General features: G+C 44.1%; 1 protein-coding gene across 4 annotated transcripts in view; it reads right to left on the minus strand.

Annotated features, from left to right (window-relative positions):
- Positions 1-23,550, minus strand: part of RGS17 (regulator of G protein signaling 17) — a 96,930-nt gene that overhangs the window by 13,129 nt on the left and 60,251 nt on the right. For 2 of the 4 annotated variants that reach the window (XM_064169478.1, XM_064169476.1), the window contains exon 3: positions 1,645-1,734. In XM_064169478.1, the coding sequence (XP_064025548.1) occupies positions 1,645-1,734 (90 nt within the window). Of the gene's footprint in view, positions 1-1,644; positions 1,735-23,550 lie in introns of those variants that run through there. The other 2 variants (XM_064169477.1, XR_010308023.1) reach the window with 2 other exon arrangements.

Consider the following 23,550-nt stretch of genomic DNA (forward strand, 5'->3'; position numbering starts at 1 on the left):
AACCAAAGAAGGTCATACATCATTGAGAAGGTAATATTCCAAGTTACTTAACAACAAGTAAATGAAGCTTCAGGCTTAATTCTGAGCACTCACCCTTTCCTGCCTACTAGGATCCAACACAAGAACTTGATTAGCTGTTTATAGCTTCTGTGTAATCATGTTGTGTGACATTTGTCTATATGATTTCTCTTCAAGTCCTTTTATCAGCATCTACTCTTCATGCAGGGCAGACTAGATGATGGAATATTATTTGTGATGCCTTTCAGCAGTCCAAATATCTAATAATTGAGAAAGTCTGTAATATTTAAACTATCTAGCAAAATAACTGTAATATGAACCAAAAAGTATAGGTGTACAGATTTGGAGGTGAAATGTCCTCTCTTTGGGAAGAGTGGGAAGTACCTGCTGAGGTGGGCGGAGCTGATAAGCAACCTGTACTCCCTCACCATTTGTTGATAACCTCTCCTCACTGCAGTATTTGGTGGAAATTTCTGGCATTGCCCTTTCAAGCAGCAATGAAGACAATGAATTCTTTGGGCTGCTTTTACAATCAATCATATCCTCTAGAGTTACATTTTAATTTACTTTTTCCTGACGTTAGAAAACTCCAGGCCACCAATAGGTCAGCATTTTCCCCAACAGTACACATGGGCCCAAGCTTTAGAGAGAAAGAGGATGTCAGACTTGCAGTGCCTGCTAGCCCATTTTTCAAGGTATGTATTTCCTTGGTTAACTCCAGTAAAACTCCTGTCCAAGTTGCTTTATCAAAGGTAGCCATGTTAAAATGTATCTGTGAAGTATGCTTCTGCCCATTATCTTTTCTTCTCATCTGGATAAACAGAAGAAAATGATCCTACATGTTGCAGAGGCTGCTTATAGAGACCCATGGGTTTATGGAGCCATCAGTGCACCTCCTATTCCTCCTCACCGTTCATCCCCATTGTCATGGATTGAGTTGAACCTGCTGCTGTTATTCATACTGTGCTGCAGTCATGACAGCTTCAGAAATGAAAGTGCTAACTGGGGCAAAGTACTATGGGGCTTGAAGTCCAGACTGCAGCATGGAAAGCTTCCTGTTCCAGTTTCTGCTTCTGAGTTCTGAGTTCTTGGGTGTTGGCTCTTTTCTGCAGGGTTGGCAGAAAGGTGTGTGTGTGTGTGTGGGTAGCTCCCTGGTTTTGGTTTTCTGGTTAAAGCTGGGTGATTTTTTTCTCCTATAATTTGCTGATCTCCTGCAAATAGGCTAAGGCAATCCTGCACTGCATTATTAATTAGCTTATCAGACAAGGTAATTATGCATTGTGATTATGATATCTCATGTTATATTGAACTCTTATCTTCTCTCTTTATCTCAGCCCTGAGTTTTGTGTGTTGCTTTTCCCCTCACTTTCCTGTTAGGGAAGCAGGCAGATCAGCCCTTGTGCTAAAGCATCACACTCACAAATGAGACACTGTAAATAAGCCTAATTTAGGAATGCCTCTGCTGACATTTCATTGCCAGAACAGACTTTGCTTCCTTTTGTATAGATGTTTTTGCAGGCAAAGTACTTAAAGGGGTATTTCTGGAGCATAAATAAAAAGACAATTCTTGATATTAGTTTTAGACAAATGAAAAACATTTACTAGATCACACTTTGACCAACTTACCATTCTTCTATGACTTGGATACTCTCCAATTTGGTTGTATGTGTTGGCCTTCCTGCATTGTCTCCTCTATCTTCATTCCTAACAGTGAGGCTGCAATGTAGTACAACACTTTATTTTGTCTAGAGAAAGTTAATTTAAAACAATGACTACAGTAATGCAAGCATCTAAAGTACATAAACCTCTATAAAATGTAGTTTTTCACTCTTGCTCCTAAAATTTTGGAGACAAAATGTTGGTAACAATTTTCCTGCTCAATTCTGTTGACTGTTAATAAACAGCTGCTAGTGTAATTTTTCACAAGCTCATACTTTATCCACTGGAAACTTAGAGCTCGCTTTTGGAATGGTTTCAGAGAGTAAGTTGAGTGTTAATAACAATAAGGGTAGGGAGGGTAAGAATATCTGAGCTGGATGTCGATGAGGCCTTGGTGCCCCACCATTCAGGATGGCTGTCCACTCTTTATGAACATTCCCTTTGTTTATCTCCAAGATATGGTGGCAGTAGATGGCTTACAGACGTGGCAGGTCCTTATGATTGCCTCCTCCTCTGACATGAATTTAGTTTTAATTACAAAAATAAAACTTACTGGCCTCTCAAGAGAAAGGTGTCCATTACCCTCAGATGAACACAAGCAAGGAAAAGAAAGACATCCCTTAGGTAGGGATATTTTTTTGAGCTGGTAACTAGCAACATTTATTTTTCTGCAAATAGCCTTTCAATTGAGTTTGCTCAGCAACTTCCTCTGTGTGTGCTCTGGAACAAGGTATTGCCAGCAAAAGCATCATTCCTGATAATTACCAAAATAAACCACATTTTGTTTGACCTGAGTACTCATATAGGAAGCTTGGTTCTAATAATTCAACTTAAGAAGCAGAACATAGTGAGGAGATGGAGAGTTCCCTTTATTAGATGTTGCTACCTGTTCGATCAAGAGAAAACAAGCAACTAAACAAAACATATACCCTCCCAATCCCAAGAGAGCTCTTATTTGGAATATTGAGTATTCACCATATGATGCTCTCAGTCATCCTAAGTGGTGATAAACAGAAATGCTGGTAGCATAAAGCTTCTCCCTCCCCTACTAATACAAACAACATCTGCTCAGACCTAAGAAGACAAGTCCAGCTTTGAGACATTTTCAGCCTGAATGACCTTTCTTTCTATCCCCTCTGCACTTAGGAGTTTCTTCAACATTTTTTCAAGCATTTGGCAGACGTAATAGGTGATCTCAAATACTCTTTAACTAACTGGAAGTTTAAGCTTCCATGTAAAGCAGAGCACATATTAAGACTTAAACATTACAAAGACGTACACTTTCAAACAAAGCTGTTTGATACTGGTTGCTCCTTCACTTACCTGCCAAGACCTTAGTTCAGGCCCTTGGTCCTGCTTCCCCTGTTACAGCGTAGGAATGCAGCTCCAGTGCTGCTAAGGTGTTAGGGTGTCATCAACTGCTGCAGGAGAAACAACACATCCTGAACTCTGGGGTTGGCAGGTAAAAAACCTTTCTGCCTCCTCTGACCTGTTGCTTGTCAATCTACAGAGGGAGCACCCAGGAAAGCCAATGGGAATTCCATATACAGGAGGTGAAAAAAAAGGGATAATCCACTTTCTGTCTTGTAATCTTTAAGTCCATACATGTAACTGCTTAGCATCACCTTGCATCTGGATGGAGCACAAAGCTGGGATGAGGGAGAAGCAGGGAAGGCACAAAGCTTCTCTCTCTTTCTCCCTCCTTTGCTCCTGTGCAGTCCACAGATACAGTGTGAAGAGAACTGAGTGTGTTTTGGTTCCAGGGAAGAGTAACACCACGGACAGAGGAAACGGCTGGTGTGGGCTGGCCACATAACAGGCTGCTCCCTTTAGACTGTCCAAAAGAGAAAGAAGCTGACCATTTATTCCTCCATCACAGCTAAGCTGTACTGAGATAACTTACTTTTTGGGCAGTAAACATCCAAGGTTTGGATGCAGAGTCTTACTGGAAGTAGAAGGTGACTCATCTGAGAGCAGCTAACCTACACTGATAATTGAATTTGATATCTAGGATCAAATATTGTTTATTTTGCTCATGCAAAATCTCTGCTATAGTTAGGAAAACAAACATGGGCTGATGAAGGTGGAATACCAGTGAGTAAGAAAGAGGAACACAGACAGGAAAGTCATGTTGGCTGCACTGCTGGTATTTATGAAAGAAGTAAAGGATAGGCCCCATGCATTTTGATTTTCTGCAAGACCACACCTCAAAAAAACCCTTCAGATGGTGAGCCCAGAATGTAATGTGTACCTTTCTGGTATCTACACCAGCATGGCAATGTGAGATGCACATCTGGCCCTAATTCCTTCATCTCACCATTCACAGCTAGATTTCCATGGCTGAAGCTTGAGTCAGAGCTGCAGAACTGGGAAAACTCTTAATAAAGAAGTGTTACACTTCCCAGGCTTGGCTATTGCATTTCAAACAGTGCTACATTTATATCACCTCTTGGTCTAAATCCTGCACTGTGTTCCAGGGACAAACACTAGCACTACATTTCAACTTTTATTTCTCTCAGCCTGTCCAGGGTTTCATTAGATGCATTACTTTTGATATGTTTTCCCTGTGAAAGAAAGCACCATTTTTATACAGAAATACATTAAATTCAGACATGTTCTGTTTTCACTCAGGGAACTGGTTCAGGTTTGCTTAGATAAAAAAATCAATATTTACACATTTGTGACGGCAAAGCTAATTTGAAAGCAGGCTTTAAACAACCCTGACCATTAATAACAGATTGCTACCTTTTACCTCAAAATAACAACACTGCTTTGCTGCTTGCTGTATTGCTACCTTCAGCTGAAAATGTTCTTAACTGTTCACATTAAATGTTCTTAACTGTTCGCCTGGACAGATGGGCAGAGTCCAAGGGGATGGGGTTCAATAGCTCCAAGTGCAGGGTGCTGCACTTTGGCCACAACAACCCCATGCAGAGATACAGGCTGGGGTCGGAGTGGCTGGAGAGCAGCCAGACAGAGAGGGATCTGGGGGTGCTGATTGATACCCACCTGAACATGAGCCAGCAGTGTGCCCAGGTGGCCAAGAGAGCCAGTGGCATCCTGGCCTGCATCAGGAATGGTGTGGCCAGCAGGAGCAGGGAGGTCATTCTGCCCCTGTACTCTGCACTGGTTAGACCACACCTTGAGTCCTGTGTTCAGTTCTGGGCCCCCCAGTTTAAAAGGGACGTTGAGATGCTTGAGCGTGTCCAGAGAAGGGCAACAAGGCTGGGGAGAGGCCTTGAGCACAGCCCTACGAGGAGAGGCTGAGGGAGCTGGGATTGGTTAGCCTGGAGAAGAGGAGGCTCAGGGGAGACCTTATTGCTGTCTGCAACTACCTGAGGGGTGGTTGTGGCCAGGAGGAGGTTGCTCTCTTCTCTCAGGTGGCCAGCACCAGAACAAGAGGACACAGCCTCAGGCTGCATCAGGGGAAATTTAGGCTGGAGGTGAGGAGAAAGTTCTTCCCTGAGAGAGTCATTGGACACTGGAATGGGCTGCCCGGGGAGGTGGTGGAGTCGCCGTCCCTGGAGCTGTTCAAGGCAGGACTGGACGTGGCACTTGGTGCCATGGTCTGGCCTTGAGCTCTGTGGTAAAGGGTTGGACTTGATGATCTGTGAGGTCTGCTTCCAACCCTGATGATACTGTGATACTGTGATACATTCAAGTACTCCTCAGCAGCAAAGCACCCTGCATATCTGTTTCTGGTGTCCTTCATGTATTATTCCATCATGGAAGCTAGCTGATTATGCAGAAGAATTATGCTATAATAGTACAAAACTGAACAGAGCAAAAGTAACAGGATAAAGATTAACAAAGTGATCTTGCTTTGTTGAGGCTCTAAGAAAAGGAAGTTACTGATATGCCTCATTGCAAAGTAGTTAAATGGAGGGGAGGTGCTCCAGAGAGGCATCTGATGTAACTATGTGCCATGATTATTTATTAGTTGGAGCAGATCCAGCAAAGGGCTTTAAAATGCAGTCATGAAAGTTACCCATATTAAAATCACGGCAAAACTACTAATACATTAAAAAGAGAGATTCTGGGGTGTCTAAAGGCAGCATCTAAGTGGAAAGCACCACCACTATCTTGTTTTCTCTTCCTACAGAAGTTCTGCCCACTTTCATGCTGATTTTATTGCTCTGGAGGGTACTGCATAAAGTACCTCTGGTGAACAGAGAAGAATCTGTGACAGGAGTAATGGTTGGAGGCCACCTAGGGCATAGCAGTTATGAAATGATTGAGTTTTCAATCCTTGAGGAAGAAGGAGAGGGGTCACTGCCACTTTGGACTTTCAGAGGGCAGACTTTGACCTGCTCAGGAGACTGATTGACAGAGTTTCTTTAGAAGCAGTCCTGAAGGGTATAGGAGCCCAAGAAAGCTGGACACACTTTAAGAAGGACATCTTAAATGCACAGGAGCAGGCTGTCCCCACGTGCCAAAATGCAAGTTGGTGGGAAAGGAGACTAGCTTGGCTGAATAGAGAGCTTTGGATGGACCTTAGGAGCAAAAGGGGACTTCATGGCCTTTGGAAGAGGGCACAGGCCTCTCATGAGGACTACAAAGATGTAATAAGGCTATGAAGGGAGAAAATTAGGAGACCCAAAGCCCAGCTAGGGGTCAACCTAGCTACAGCTGTTAAGGACAACAACAAACTGTTTCTATAAATACATTAACAACAGAAGGAGAGGACTAGGGATAATCTCCATCCATCATTGGATGTGGGAGGAAACATGGTGACAACAGATGAGGAAAAGGCTGCGCTGCTCAACGCCTACTTTACCTCAGCCTTTAGCAGTAGAACTAGTTCTTCCCTGGACACACAGCCCCATGAGCTGGAAGACAGCAAGAGGAAGCAGAACCAGGTCATCACAATTAAAGATGAGGTGGTCAGTGACCTGCTATGCCACTTAGTGTTGCAAAATGCCACCTGTTTCAGCTCAGGTGTGGCAGAGTCCCTGTTTAACTTGCTGCAGGAACATGGTCAAGGGCCTCACAGATCAGTGTGATCAAAGGCAAACCCACATGGACTCCAGATGATTCAATGTGAATTATGCCAGAGACCTTTATTGATCATTTTGCTCTCAATAAATACCCTCAGGGCCACAAGGCACACACCTGCACATTGGCATAATTAGTCAAGGACAATCCACTCCATCAGCATAAACCATGCCTTGTTTTCCTCATTAACAAGGTGTCTGTTATCTATCCCTTCTCAGATAAGGTAGCCAGCAGCTGGTTGGAACTAAGGTCAGCATCCGCCTGTTATTATCCTTCTTCACTTTGCATTCCCACAACTTAGATGCACAGAAGTCTGTGGAGTCGAATGGGCTACATCCAAGAGCAGTAACAGAGTTGGCAGATGAGCTCATCAAGCCACTTCTCATTATTTACCAGAAGACCTGGCTATATGGGGAGGTCCTAGCAGACAGGAAAGCAGCAAAACACAACTCCCCACCCCCAGTTAAACTACAATCAAAATCAGGATTTAATTGTGATTTTAAAGTTCCACTTGTGGATGATGTAATCTGGCCAGTTTGATGTAAAATGTGACAAACACAGCTTGAGCAGAATCAGAAAAGAACTACTTTTTGAGAGTGCTTTGGAGAGGGAAAAGCCCTACTTTAGGCAAGCATTGTAGTGCACTCATTCAGTGTTTGAAACATCCTTCCTGTGGAACTGCAGTGGGGTAGATGTCTTTCAGGCTGTTCTGCTGAATCTATATCACTTTGATGAAAATAATAGAATAATCATTCCACAAGATAGGAAGAGGAAACTTTTAATGGCAAATCATTGTGGAATTAATACTTTCAAGCATTTAATGTAAAGTAAAATATTTTAAACAGAACTGAGCATAGAGCCTGAAAACAAGGAGATATGATTAGTGCATTTTCCTGAAGTGAAAACTCTGACTCAAAGATGGGCACCAGTCCTAGATCCTTCACCAGCTGGACGAATACCTTCACTGGCTGGTCAAATACCTTCACTTTTCAACACAAAGTTTCCAAACTCTTTGATTTCTTTACTTTTATTGTAAGTGTCTGGCTTAAATTATCCTTAATGGACTGAGAAGTATTTTTCTTGGTTTTAATTTGGTTGCACAAAAAAGTGTATGTCTTCATTGCTGTGGCAACAGTCAGCCATTGAAAACTGAAGTGTTTGCACAGCTCTGCTCACAAGTTCACTCTTACAAGATGAGGCAGACTCTGGTAGGACTCAGGGATGGATATGGTCCCCATGTGCTGCATGGCAATGCAGCAGACCACTCTGTCAGCACTCTTTAATTTCTTTCACAAAACCAAAGAGAGACTTATTTTCTGACAGCTTGTTCTTCTGGCAGCTGGAATATTTAAACCTGACAGCAGTGAAAACTAGTCAGGACTGGGTTTTATTTAATGACCAGAGGACCATGACAAATTTGCTATACTATGCAAAGTAATAATAAAAAATAACTGCAATACTATTGCATTTAGAAAGAATAATACAGCCATAGTAATCTCAAAGTCCTTAGAGTCTAGTCAATAGTGCTGTCTTCTGTCTCCCTATTAGTGGCACAAAAATTAGCATCCACAAGAATGAAATGTTACATGAACAATATTATCAAAGGATAACTTTTTTCCCTATTTTTTCTTTTAATGGCTGAGTAAAATGTAAAAAAAACTTGCTTCTATCAAAGGTAGGAAAGGAATTCACATTACGATAATAAGTTAATACTCAGAATAATTATTCTGAGGAAAACAGGAGCAGCAGTCATGATTTTTGCTCTGAAGTGATGCCTTGCACTAGATATTTTCATAGGCTTAGATAGGCTTTCATTATATCCTCCCATCCCCCGGTTGTATTAGAGAGAAAGTGAATGCATCAGCCAGCAAAGCCATATGTTGTGGCCTCTTATCTCTGACCTCTAAGAATTTATCTCCTTGTAAGAATAGCAAGACAGATTAAAGCAGTTTGCAATACCAGCATATTCAGGGAATAGAAATGCAGAGGAAATTTCAGCCAAATTAGTGGCATCAAATAATTTCTAGAGCGGAGGCTTGCATGGAGGTCTCCAAAGACATTATAAGTGATATGCAGTTCATCCACAGAAAGATATGCAACAGTAAAAACTGCAGGCTTGGTATTTTCCTATATCTCCATTGATGCATTCCTCAGTGACCTGAGCTAGATTGTATGGTCCTGCTCTGGCAGAGGGGTTGGACTTGATGATCTCTTTGGATCCCTTCCAACCTCTGACATCCTGTGATCCCTTTGAGGTGAATGGTGGTCAAGAGCCTTTGGAGAAATTTGATTAAAATGATCAGAATCTGGTCTTAGCCAATAGAACATGACTTTCCAGATAAGAAACACTCTAAAAAAAAAGTATTTTTTTAACTTCACGCCCATCCTAATTCTTTAGTGAGCCAAGATGCACAGATCTTCACTGAATTAATAAATATAGAATGTAACTACAAATAAGTTAGGATTTAAGTGAGAAATAGCTACATCCTTCTCTGAGCAAAATCTGAATTGTTTTGTTCTTAAAACTCAATGATGGTGACTGTGTTTAGCAGACTGACACAGAAAAGTAGTCCATTGGGAAAACGCCAGCGATTACCATATGGCTGTAATCAGCCTATTTGGCAGTGCCCACTGAAACTATAAACTCCTATCAAAAAATCCAAATACCTGTAGTTCTGAGTGCCAGAGTTACATTTGCCTTAGGTGAAAAGCTGGAGTGAGAGACAAAAAAACAACCAAAACCAAACAAAAAACCAAGCACAAACCAAACAAGCATTGACTCCAGCTTGGATTCAGCTGTTCTAAAGTGAAAAACACATGCATGTGTGTTGAGTTGGCCTCTTCTAGGCTGTGCAGGAGAGGTGCAGACACCAGGCTTACACCAGTGTAATGCATAATGGTCAATCCATTTGTTGAAGCTAAACCTGATACCTGCAGAGTGGAGTTTGGTACAGGGGCCTGTACTTTTGATAGGCTTACAAAGCAGAGATGTGCTGTCCACATGCACAGAGGCAGACCTGACCAACTACCCCTTTAATCCCCCTTTGCAACCACTTAGCCACAACACTGCTTGTACCCAGGGCTGACCAGCCTGTCTTCTCACACAGCTCAGCTACATATAGCAGCTTCTCTGCCAGCCTCCCAAGGCCACTTTTCTGCAGCTGTACCTCCTCATCAGAACAACCTAAGTCTGTTCAGTTACTCTGCCTGTTCTTTTCACTTCAGTTCTGCTCAAACCCCGATACACACAGAAAGTTCTTCACTGAGAGAGTCATTGGACACTGGAATGGGCTGCCCGGGGAGGTGGTGGAGTCGCCGTCCCTGGAGCTGTTCAAGGCAGGATTGGACGTGGCACTTGGTGCCATGGTCTGGCCTTGAGCTCTGTGGTAAAGGGTTGGACTTGATGATCTATGAGGTCTCTTCCAACCTTGGTGATACTGTGATACATGTGCTTGCAAGGAGAATTCATAAACTTGAGGTCTAATTCTGCAAGCCTCCCCTGATGCAAGAAAACAAACAAGCAGGCAAACTTAAAAAAAAATAAAATATATAATCCAAGTATTTACAAGAGATACAACATCCAATCTTTCAAAGGATCAGATGAAGAAGGGAATATGGAGTCACAAACCTCCCAGCTCTTTGTTCAGCTTCCACTGTGGTCTCATCATTTTGGCCTGCAGCCATAAAGGCTGCAGTGATAACTGGATGGTCACAAGAAGGAAAATAAAAATTAACTTAAAAAAAAGAAGATAAAAGCAGCTGCTTTGTCTCTTCCAATGACTAGAAAACATTCCATTTCTTCCTTTCCAGTTTTTCTTGGTGGTATTTCCCCCCTTGAGTCAGTTTCCTCTGTTGTAGTGTGGTGTACTTCAGATTTGTTTTTCCTTTTTCCGCCTCTTTGTTGGAGGAGCATGCAGCTGAGAAACAATCTGTAACAGACGGTTGGGCATTTGTGTGTGCTGTGAATGTGCTTTCAGCTGAAAAGCTTAGTGTCTGCTCACAATCCAGTAATAGTAACTGCAGGCAGACTTCTGGCTCCCATATGCACCTTTCTGCATCCCATAAAACCTGTGATCCAAAGGAGAGCTCCAGGTGGGAATTTTCTGGTCTGCTTTTTTGCTACTCAGGATGGGTGCAGAAGCTCTTTCTTGGGCCCTTCCACTGGGGCTTTATAGAAAATGCAGCTTACTGGAACTGAGTTTGTGTTCTGTGTGGATTTGACAGTTAATGATCATTTACTTCTAGAGCTGGATTTTCCACAAAGTAGTGTTTTTGGAAGAGTTGGAGTGGATTTTTTTTATGGTTCAAAAAGTAACTACCGTTACCTTTTAATAATCAGCTGCCTGGGTTTCACTCGTTGTCAGTAACCATTATTCCAACTAGTCTTGCATAAGTAATTCTAGTTAATGTTACCAAATAACATTGTGCTTAAACTTAGAAAGCTCGTTAGAAAAAAACTCCCTTTTGTCATAGTAGCTGGTTTTTTCCCACTAAGTGTCCTGATTACAGGAAGAGTGGTTTTCTAATGAGAAAACAGTTTATCAGACAACACAGCAGCTATGATCCTTAACTTCATGCTTCACAGCATCGAAATCCTAAAGCACAGCAAAACCTGCATTTGGTTTTTGGGTTCTTGTGAAGCTGCTTGCTTGCCTAAACCAGCCTTGAGATACCTTGAACAGTGACATTAATGGTATGGCTGTGAAGTGCACGGACATGGCCTGTCTACTGCTGTATTTCTGACACCTACACTGTAGCAACACTCAAGGAACTGCTGACAATCCTCCTGTCTTTCTTCCACAGTGCTGCTGTTCCAATCCTATTTAGAATTTTCTGTGTGGAGGAATTGCCTTTAGCCCTGGGAGGTATTTGAGAGAGTTTAGAAGGAAATACATCTAAAGCACTAAGGATGAGCAGTCCTACCTTCTGAAAATCTGGACTAAGATTATGAATTCTTTTGATCAAAGGCTTGTGTTAAGGCCAGCTCATCATGCCTCACAGTTGTGAACTCTTCCATGAAAAACAACTCAGTTCAGCTGAGTGTTTCTTTCTGCAGTGCTTGGAAGGGAGGGGAGAGCATGCTGAATTTCTTACTGCTTTTCATTCCAGTGCTTTCTTAGTACTGTGCACTGTTGGACTAAGTCTTTACAGTTCCAACTATAAACAATGAATAAAGAAGATCAGTTAAAATTAAGCTTTAAGATATCTGAACCATTTCATCTCAGGCCATTAAGGTCTATTCAGATAAGACATACAGCTCAGGCCTGATAGTCTTATGTTGTGCTACTCCTCAGTTTGAGTAAGAGCAGAACTGAACTCAAGTGATCGAGCGCTTAAGAGTATAATAATCGCTTTGTTAATGGGGAGTCTTGGCCAAGATTTTGGAGTTTAAGATCGTTATATAAAGTTACTAAATTGCATCCCACATGCCACTGTAAAGGGGGATCATCCTCACTGAATACAAATGCTAAGCTTAAGTAAGTCACAGAGAGATGAGCTCAGCAAAACAAGTACCTGAGCAGGTTTTAGCACATCTGCAGTGTTTCACTCTATTCTCTTTGCTGCATAATTAACAATTCAAATGGAATAGATCTAAAAGTTGGTGACCTTTTCTGTTTACAGGCGGATTAAGAATCTTTTTAAAGCTATGAGTTTTATTCTGCTGCTGTGTTTTCCATAAAAGTAGAATTCAGTACACATTCATCAGGCAGGCTTTCACGTTTGTCCAAACTGCCCTTTCAGATCGTGTCCATGTTTTTGAACATCTCCAAGGATGGAGACTTTACAGCCTCCTTGGGCAACCTGTGAACTTGTGCCGGTGTTCATTCACTCTCACAGTACAGAAGTGTTTCTTGATGTTCACAGGGAACGTCCTGTGCTTCAGCTTGTTCCCACTGCCTCTGGTCCTGTCACTGGGCACCATTTAAAAGAGCCTGACTCTATCTTTTCATCCTCCCTTCAGGTATTTATAGACTTTGATAAGATCTCGTTGAGTCTTTTCCTCTCCAGGCTGAACAATCCCAACTCTCTCAACCTTTCCTTGTAGGAGAGGTGCTCCAGTCTCTTCCTATCATTGTGACCTTTTTTGAGACTGCCTCAGTTATGTTCAGGTCTCTTGTACTGAGGACCCCAGCACCAGACACAGCACCTCAGATGCAGCCACTGGTGCCACAATCAACACATTTACTGCAACCATATTTAAAGAAAGATTGTGATTGAAGAAAATATGGGAGAGGGCTACTGAACAAACAGCAATATTTACACTTCAGGGTGACTTCAGGGTGAAGGACTGAAAACCTTTCGAGGCCAAGGCAGGCTACAAAGTACAATGAAGGAGACAAGTACTATAAATTAACAGTCTTGCTGAACTTGCTTTCCTCCTCTCTTCATGTGAGACTCATTTCAACTACCTAGCTACAGATATTGCAGCTCAGCAGGCACCCAGAGGCAGATGGAAACTACCAGTGTGAACTGTACTTGAACTTCTGAAGTAAAGGACAGTATTTTCCTCAAAATTAGACTAGCACTGAGCAGACGTTGTAAATGTGCAAGAGAGGAAAGAACTAATGACTGAAAGCAAGGTGACTTTCTGAACTCTCCTGTTTTTTTTCTCAGATACAGTTCCTTCTTCTGAAGATCTGTAAGAAAATAAACTTTCTGCTGGATTTTATTTTGAAGTGATTGTATTACTTTTACATAATGATAGCCACACCAGAATCCATTCTAACTTTTGGAAACTTTTAGTCTTTTCTAGGATAAATGTCTGAGAATTTTGTTCTCAGATGTAGAATGTGATTTCTGTATTGGAAAGAAATCTATGGCTTGCCCAAGTTTGCATGCCAGTGATTCCTAACGGAGTTACTCTAGCTTTGTTTCATTACTGTAGAGCTCATTTCTGCTTTAGGCAAGATTCCACTTGAGGATGTGTTTCTCTTGTCAGGTCACCCAAAAGATCACTGGTCTGGCTGTCAGCTTCATTCCTCCATTCAGAATAATATTACCATTCATATTCCATCTTGTACAATGGGTACATCTAATTACCAGACAACCTGTGGTGCCCTTACTCCTGGCTATGGCTATTTTGCAAGCAATTCCTTCATGTATTCAAGACAATTAAAAGTGGCAGTTGCCTGGTGTTCAAAGGAATAGAAATTCTATTTTTTGAAAGGGCAACTGGATGAATGACAGTTCTTCAGTCCACTACCAAGCCTAATGCTCTCAATTAGTTCTGATAAGTAGGCCCTGCTGCAGTTTCTGCAGTGGCTTTTGGTTTAGTATTGCTGATTTGCAGAGACGAAAATAGCAGCATCAGTAATGATTTCAGCCTGATTAGAATCATAGAATCAACCAGGTTGGAAGAGACCTCCAAGATCATCCAGTCCAACCTAGCACCCAGCCCTAGCCAATCAACCAGACCATGGCACTAAGTGCCTCATCCAGGCTTTTCTTGAACACCTCCAGGGATGGTGACTCCACCACCTCCCTGGGCAGCCCATTCCAATGCCAATCACTCTCTCTGCCAACAACTTCCTCCTAACATCCAGCCTAGACTTTCCCCGGTGCAACTTGAGACTGTGTCCCCTTGTTCTGTTGCTGGTTGCCTGGGAGAAGAGACCAACCCCACCTGGCTACAGCCTCCCTTCAGGTAGTTGTAGACAGCAATGAGGTCACCCCTGAGCCTCCTCTTCTCCAGGCTGCACACCCCCAGCTCCCACAGCCTCTCCTCATAGGGTTTGTGTTCCAGACCTCTCACCAGCTTTGTCACCCTTCTCTGGACACGTTCCTTATATTCCATAGAGGTAGTTGCACTTTCCAGATAGGAAGAGATGCCTGGGAACATTCATACTTGTGCTAGTTTGAAGCAGGCTAGAATGTTTTGGTGAGAAGGACTAGATTACAGGCTGTGAAAGGAAAACAATGGTGATGTCTGCTTCCCTCATAGGCTTGCTGAGATGTATAAGAACAAGAATTAAAACATGGATAAGGCACTTCTGCTGGGGAGCTGGCTGAGCTGCATTCCCTCTCTCTCTAGCCTCTCTGCCATTTCTTCAATTAATCCACTTTGCTTCCAAACCCCCCTGGCCGAACCTCCATTCTTCCTTGGGACTGGGGTAAGGTTGAGAGGGGTAGGGGAAGGTGCAGGGGTGGTTGGGAGCCCCTCCTGGGGACTCAGGTTTCTGGGAGGGCTGTTGTGTTTCTGTATTACCTTTTATCATGTCTATTTCTGTCTATAACTGTATATACTGTAACTATCTGCTTGTATATTGAGCTAAGCTGTACATAATAAGCTTCATTCAATTTCCAGAGCCGTCTGAGTCTAGCCTGGGTGATATCCCAAGTGTGTGTGTGTGGGTAACACCCAAATCACCACAATACTAAATTCATTTTTCCTAAGGTTGTAAAGTTCCTCAGTTAAAGAGGGCCTCACGTATTTGTAAAGTACAATTCCTTCCATGACGCTTAGAACACTGTGTTTTATGAAACTAGCCTGGACCAATGTAGCTTATGCTTATTCACACCACAGTCAAGTAAGAGGAAAGATCATTCACTTCAGCAGCTGCCAAGTTATCCAACAGGACCGAGAACCACCGTGTCTGCTCGTGTATGTAGTACAGGCACCTGTTTAAACTGATTTCTGGTCAGACAAGGCACTGAGCTGGGAAGCAGTTTCAAGCTGGCTATCAGCAGGAACTGAAGGTATCCATGGCTCCATAATGGGTGCACAGCATCTTCAGTCAGCTAGTGCAGAAGAGCCAGAACTGCCGTCTGTACAACGCGCAAAGAACGTGCGACCCACTTTTCTAGGGAGAGGATCTCCATCTTTGGAGTGTTATCTACGAGGGGCACAGTCTGATTTCCTTAATACATCCGTTCAGTTTTCCCTGAAAAGTACTAGACATTTATTCCTCTCTTAACTGACATTTTGATCTGATTTGGAACGATACACAGTTAAAAAGAAACAACCAACAAACAAAACCCACAGCCTTTGCAAGACGGCAACTTTGCAGCTGATTTAAGTGGCCTGATTTATTTGTCCCTTTTGGGTAAGACTCACAGCCTGCACTTACTCTTGCAGATAGAGTGTGCTGGAAGAGCTCTCTGGCCCTGAGGTTGATTGGCACCATGTAGCCCCAGTCCATAAGGCTCGTAGCCAAAACAAGGGTTCCACATCTTGGGCAGATCATTGTCCGAGTCTGTGCGGTTTGGCAGTGGCCAAACTCTGCCAGGAAGTTAATGCTTCTAACAGTTTAACTATATGGCTGATGGCTTGAGCCCTGCATAACTTACTAGTACAGACACAGGCAGTGTGTTTAATTTGGATGAGACTTTTTGTTAGTAGTTTTGCATATTAAATATATGTGGTTTTTTCTTTTTTTTTAATAAACTCCACAATAAATGAGGTTAGGAGGATTTGCAAGGCCACTTCATGGCCTTTAAAATGACAACCTAGCAACATGGTTTGCTTCAGCATATATTTTGCTCTCAGACCCGTTTTGACCTTTCACAAACATTTCCATTTCTGTAATTTTCCACAGACTCCTGAATTAATGCATCTTTGTGTAAATACATAATTGTCAAGTTGTAATAAGAAAACAAATAAACAAACCATCTGTTGGAAGGTAGGAGAGCCCTGCAGAGGGACCTGGACAGGCTGGAGGGGTCAGCAGAGGTCAATGGGATGAGATTGAACAAGACCAAGTGCAGGGTTCTGCACTTTGGCCACAACAACCCCAAGCAGCACTACAGGCTGGGGACAGAGTGGCTGGAGAGCAGCCAGGAAGAAAGGGACCTGGGGGTACTGATAGACAGTAAGCTGAAGATGAGCCAGCAGTGTGCCCAGGTAGCCAAGAGAGCCAATGGCATCCTGGCCTGTATCAGGAACAGTGTGGCCAGTAGGACAAGGGAGGTTATTCTTCCCCTGTACTCAGCACTGCTCAGGCCACACCTTGAGTGCTGTGTCCAGTTCTGGCCTCCTCAATTCAAGAGAGATGTTGAGGTGCTGGAAGGTGTCCAGAGAAGGGCAACAAAGCTGGTGAGGGGCCTGGAACACAAATCCTATGAGGAGAGGCTGAGGGAGCTGGGGGTGTTTAGGCTGGAGAAGAGGAGGCTCAGGGCAGAGCTCATTGCTGTCTACAACTACCTGAAGGGAGGTTGTAGCCAGGTGGGGTTGGTCTCTTCTCCCAGACAACCAGCAACAGAACAAGGGGACACAGTCTCAAGTTGTGCCAGGGGAAGTCTAGGCTGGATGTTAGGAGGAAGTTGTTGGCAGAGAGAGTGATTGGCATTGGAATAGGCTGCCCAGGGAGGTGGTGGAGTCACTGTCCCTGGAGGTGTTAAGAAAAGCCTGGATGAGGCATTTAGTGCCATGGTTTAGACGACTGTATAAGGCTGGGTGCTAGGTTGGACTGGATGATCTTGGAGGCCTCTTCCAACCTGGTTGATTCTATGATCCCAAAACTTACTGGGGAGATTTCAAGGGCTCCAAACTCCTAACAGCTAAAAACCACAGCGTAAACTGGACTCAGGCACCCTCAGCACTCTTGGAGGGGTGGGATTTTTTGTTTTGGTTTATTTGGTTTGGTTTTGCTTTGTTTTGTTTTGTGTGTTTGTGGTTGTTTTTATTTTTTCAGAGCAACAGTCAAGCTGTGTTCTAGTGACAGAAAATCTGTCATGACATTACAGATCTTCCTTCAGCCAGTGCTCTACAGATGCCAAGCTGAATACCGTTTTAGCACAGGCAGATGGGAAATGGGCAAGGGTGGCAAGGGAGACCCAAGACACTGATTCTCTGAAGCAGTCCATCTCTTAAGCAGCATCTGAGGAGAGATCAAGCTGCTTTATCCCAGTGGCTACGGTTCTGCCATTGCTTTCTCTCCCTCTAGTCTTCTCAAGAGCAGCTGTCACTGAATACACTCCCTGTGTGCTGTGCCAGGGCAGAAGCAAGATAATATTCTAAAATCAGCCAGATTTAGTCTGCTATCTTCTTCTAAGCAGCCACTGTGAGCATTATGTGTGGCTGAATTGGAACGAGATACTGTAATCCCAGATCCCCTCTGAGCATGTATTTGTTCTTTAACCTAGAAGGGCTGCACCTCTGGGGTTTATTTTAGTTTTATTCAGATTTTCTTTACAGAATTGTTTGCTTGCCAAAGGTCTGTTATCTGCAGTGAGACTGGTGAGAGTTTCATATCTTAGTATGCATCAGGAATGGTGTGGTCAGCAGGAGCAGGGAGGTCATTCTGCCCCTGTACTCTGCACTGGTTAGACCACACCTTGAGTCCTGTGTTCAGTTCTGGGCCCCCCAGTTTAGGAGGGACATTGAGATGCTTGAGCGTGTCCAGAGAAGGGCAACGAGGCTGGGGAGAGGCCTTGAGCACAGCCCTATGAGGAGAGGCTGAGGGAGCTGGGATTGGTTAGCCTGGAGAAGAGGAGGCTCAGGGGAGACCTTATTGCTGTCTACAACTACCTGAGGGGTGGTTGTGGCCAGGAGGAGGTTGCTCTCTTCTCTCAGGTGGCCAGCACCAGAACGAGAGGACACAGCCTCAGGCTGTGCCAGGGGAGATTTAGGCTGGAGGTGAGGAGAAAGTTCTTCCCTGAGAGAGTCATTGGACACTGGAATGGGCTGCCCTGGGGAGGTGGTGGAGTCGCCGTCCCTGGGAGCAGTTCAAGGCAGGACTGGACGTGGCACTTGGTGCCATGGTCTGGCCTTGAGCTCTGTGGTAAAGGGTTGGACTTGATGATCTGTGAGGTCTCTTCCAACCCTGGTGATACTGTGATAACCCCAGGGATGGTGACTCCATCACCTCAGTTTACATGGGGTTGGACTCAGGTTAGAGTGTTAAAGGTTCTTTATGAATTATAGTTGTTGTTTAAAGGTTAATTTGAAATGCTGAATGTCTGTATAATGTCCTGTGTATCTCTGTGCTTCCACCATCATTCTGTGGTGAGCTAACAGCCCCTCAGTGACTACCCCTTTGCAGACACTTGATGGAATAAATGCAGTGTATTGCTTACGGCTCTCTTCTAGAGAACTGCAAGATTTTAATTGACTTCCCACACCACACAAAGCAATGAGCTGCACCAAAGCTGCTTCTGCCTGGCAAAAGACAGTGGAAAAAAAACCTTGTTGCTGCTATGCGAGCTGCTGGCTCACCTGCCTCTGCTCCAAGCCTTGCAAGACCCTCTACTTCCACAAGGCTTTAGCAGCAAGTAGCACAGGGCTAAGAAAAAGAAAGGAGGAAGACAAAAAGTGGTAGATGAGCTTGGAAATAGGGAGTTTGGGGCTGGTTTTTATGAGGGGAGATGAGATGTGCCATGGTCTAGTCTTGAGCTCTGTGGTGAAGGGTTGGACTTGATGATCTGTGAGGTCTCTTCCAACCCTGATGATACTGTGATACTGTGATACTGTATTTGAATAAAGGGAGCCTACAGGAAGGCTGGGGAGGGACTACTTACAAGGTCTTGACATGACAAGACACAGAATAATGGGTTTAAACTGGCAGAGGGGAGATTTAAACCAGATGTTAGGAAGTTCTTTCCAGTGAGGGTGGTGAGACACTGGCACAGGTTGTCCAGGGAAGCTGTGGATGCTGCCTCACTGGAGGTGTTCGAGGCCAGGTTAGATGTGGCCTTGAGTGACCTGTTCTAGTGGGAGGTGTCCCTGCCTATGGCAGGGGGTTGGAACTGGATGACCTTTGAGGTCCCTTCCAACCTAAACCATTCTGTGATTCTGTGATGCTGTGATTTGATTAGAACAGGGTTTCAAGGTGACCAAGACAGACTGTCATGAGATTTAACTGGTTAACTTTAAGCTTTCTTTAGTTGTTTTTACATTCAGCTTTACTTTTTTGTAGATTTTATTTCTATACTCCTTTCTGGTTGCCAGAAACATTTAGGATTCCTGGCTTCACATCTTACTCTTTCGAAGCAGATGCTGGAAAAATAACAGAGGAGTGGTTTGCTGTACTTAGCATACTTGAGACCTCATGTAGCATATCTTTGCATCTTGTGTCATCCTTTATGTAGAAGGAATGTGCTCCCCACTTTTGAAAGGTAGCATTTCACATCTGTTTGAGAACAAAGCGAGGAAGTGGTCAAAGCTGCCTTTACTTACCACCTTTGGAGCTCTGGGACAATTTGTGTATTTAGTCATGTCTAAGGTAGATTTGTCTTTTGGCCCTAAGGAGAGCAGACTTCCAGGAATTACTAGGCTATCATGGGCAATGTGGCCCAGTGTCAGAGAAAGGTGCAAAGCTTAGAGGTTGGTAAGTCAGGCTGTGATGCCCTAGGAGAGTTGTGTAAATAAGCACATCACCTGTCCCCAGCTTGTCTTGAGACCCGAAACATTCAGCTAAACAGCTCGGCCCAGCAGAGTGAGCCTACTAGGAAAACAATGCTTCTCCCCTCTGACTTTAACTACAGAGATCATCTTTTGCTTTTGCTTTAAAGGGAAAAGGAACACTTCTCTTGGGCATTATTTAATGAGCACTGTTAACATAACTTACAAAAGAGTGAAAAAAACCTACTTGACAAGCAATTTATTTTTAGAGTGACCTCTGCTTGTTCTTCCAAATGCTGAGAATTCCCTTTGTTTTAATTTTAAGTAGCTAAGGGAGCCTTGAGAAGCCCATTTCTGAGGACCAAGGATTTAAATCCTTGCCCCACAAACACCCCATGGTGCATTCCAGTGACAAAAGGCATGCTTGCTGGGCAGCTTTCTCTCCTGGCCTCAGCAGGAAAGAGATGTGGCCTTCAAGACAAGGTGATTTAAGACTGATTCTCCAGACTATCACATGAAGCAGCTGGCATGATCGGGCATAAAGTGGATTTCAGCCAGCTTTAAATCCTGCCTGTCAGTAGCACTGGCGCCCCTCTCATGAGACAGTGCTGGTGCTGCCCAGTGCCCTGTGGTGCTAGAGATGATACAGGGGTGCATGAGGCATCCCATGCTAGCTAAGCCTACACTCTCTCAGAATAGCTCAGGGGGAGTTTTCCTCTTTGACCTCTGCAAGAGCAGTCGACATCTGCAAGTTTGCAGATGACACTAAGCTGAGGGCAGATGTGACTGGGTTGGAGGGCAGAAGGGCTCTGCAGCGGGACCTTGACTGCCTGGACAGATGGGCAGAGTCCAAGGGGTTGGCTTCAATAACTCCAAGTGCAGGGTGCTGCACTTTGGCCACAGCAACCCCATGCAGAGATACAGGCTGGGGTCGGAGTGGCTGGAGAGCAGCCAGACAGAGAGGGATCTGGGGGTGCTGATTGATACCTGCCTGAACATGAGCCAGCAGTGTGCCCAGGTGGCCAAGAGAGCCAGTGGCATCCTGGCCTGCATCAGGAATGGTGTGGTCAGCAGGAGCAGGGAGGTCATTCTGCCCCTGTACTCTGCACTGGTTAGACCTCACCTTGAGTCCTGTGTTCAGTTCTGGGCCCCCCAGTTTAGGAGGGACATTGAGATGCTTGAGCGTGTCCAGAGAAGGGCGACGAGGCTGGGGAGAGGCCTTGAGCACAGCCCTACGAGGAGAGGCTGAGGGAGCTGGGATTGGTTAGCCTGGAGAAGAGGAGGCTCAGGGGTGACCTTATTGCTGTCTGCAACTAGCTGAGGGGTGGATGTGGCCAGGAGGAGGTTGCTCTCTTCTCTCAGGTGGCCAGCACCAGAACAAGAGGACACAGCCTCAGGCTGCGCCAGGGGAAATTTAGGCTGGAGGTGAGGAGAAAGTTCTTCCCTGAGTCATTGGACACTGGAATGGGCTGCCCGGGGAGGTGGTGGAGTCGCCGTCCCTGGAGCTGTTCAAGGCAGGATTGGATGTGGCACTTGGTGCCATGGTCTGGCCTTGAGCTCTGTGGTAAAGGGTTGGACTTGATGATCTGTGAGGTCTCTTCCAACCTTGGTGATACTGTGATACTGTGACAATGAAGCCCTATGACGATTTAAAGTATAAAAAGGCTCAGGATGGAACTTCCTGTCCCATTCAGCAGTTTTCAAGGTATTACCTTCTATTTCAGTAAAACAGAGTACAGTTCCCTGCACTTCTCTGTTCTCCACTGAAGTACACTAATTCCCAATGCACTTTTCCGTGTTTGCCTTTCTCAGGTGTAATGCTTTGAAAAAGTAAATTGCAGAGACTGGAGTACATCTGTTTCAGACTTGTTATCATCCTTTCTTTTCAGGGAGAAAAGGAAGAGTGAAAGAATGAGGTTTAGAGAAAAAAAAAGGCAAGCCAAAAATTCCTTTAAAAATGGATGGTTTTGTTTCAAAGAGAAATATTTTATTTCCTTGCTGAAAGCGTTAACAAAGTCCTGGGGTCTGGGTGCCTCTTTTCTACCAGCCCACCTTTAGTCAATTCCTAGTACAAAAATTCCACTAAAGGCAGGCACAGAAATCCGAATATGGACCTTATTTTCCACATATTTTAGAACATGGGGCTGTAATTTATTGCATCCTTTCTTTGCTTCCCTCTCCTCCAAAGTTTCTACCATAGTTAAATAAGATCACGAAGCCATGCCTGTGACCTCTGGTGACTGTGTCATGCATAGATCAGACAACATATATATGGTAAAATAATGCTGGATATTCTCAGGAGAAAAAGAATGAATCCCAAAGTACTGGAGAGGTGGCAAATGCAACAAAACCTACTGATTTTTTTCCCATTTAGCATTACCATGCACAGTGTGTTTGTGTTGGGAGGAGGTAAATATTGAAACCTATAGGGAAAAATGTTAACATAGCTCAAAATTGTCTTTAGACAATCTCTCACTTGATACTCATGACATGAGTGACAGGAATATCCTCTTGTAGGCCCAAGTCAACTGCTAAACATATTCAAGGAAAATGTTCCCTTTAATAAAGAAAAATATTTGTGCAAGGAGGTCATCAGGAAGAAGTTTCTGATGTAACTCAGAGCAGTCATGGGCAAGAAGTTTCTTGCCAAGAGTAACTTTTGCTTACTGCCAAGCTGGCAAATACTCTATCTTCCCTGGCATCTCTTGGGTGTGGGAAACTAGTCACAGGAGGGTCACAAAAATCAGATTGCAGGCATAGTTTATGTGCAGGGCACAGCTTGGATCTGATGGAAGTGACTTTCTTTCCCTTTTCTACAAGAGACTTCAGCAATCGTTCCCTTTAAGGTAAGGGCCTTCCAGTTCACACATCTGAATTGGGCTACAGAACCAAGTGAAGTTGTGTAATCATCTTCATTTATTCCCTGGAAGCCTTTTCATGTCCTCCAGATGCCCGTACTATTGAAGTCTCTTGCCAAGCAGATACCAGATGCCTTCTGAGCCTTCTGTGTGTAGTAAAAGGAGGGGGATTATCAGGCATTAGAACATCCCACAGCTTTAAAATTCATTGAGCAACTTATGAAAGAAAGAGAGGAAAAAAGAAGAGCTGAGTCCTGCTCTGGCCAGGAGACCAAAGAGGAAGCAAAATAAAATGGGCAGAGTAGGCAGTCTCCCTGGGCTAGCCTCCTGAGGGCTTGTATCAAAGAATGTGATTTACAAGTGCTTGCAAGAGCGTGACTGGTTTCATGTCTTCTCAGGAAGCTGGAGTAATGGACTGTAAATATGGCTGGGGAGGTGAAATGGCAGGCTTCTGCCCTTATCTTGCCAAACTGAGCTCCAAACTGCAAAGCCATAGCACCAAATACCAAATGTGCAGCTCTCTGGAGAAAGTGTTACTGAGAGAATTACAGACTGTCAGGTCAGGAGTCTCACTGCAAACTGTGCAACTCTCAGGCTACCTTCAGTCATTGAAATTATGCCTAGTAAAGAAGCCTTTTCTCCTGTCCTCTATGGTAGTGGTGATTTGTGGAAGACAGGGTGAGAGCCCAGCACCTTAGGTACATGACTAGTACTTATCTGTTAGATGCTTTAGTGAGGCAG

This window comes from Pogoniulus pusillus, chromosome 31 (genome assembly GCF_015220805.1).
Source record: "Pogoniulus pusillus isolate bPogPus1 chromosome 31, bPogPus1.pri, whole genome shotgun sequence".
NCBI classification, from domain to species: Eukaryota; Metazoa; Chordata; class Aves; order Piciformes; family Lybiidae; genus Pogoniulus; species Pogoniulus pusillus.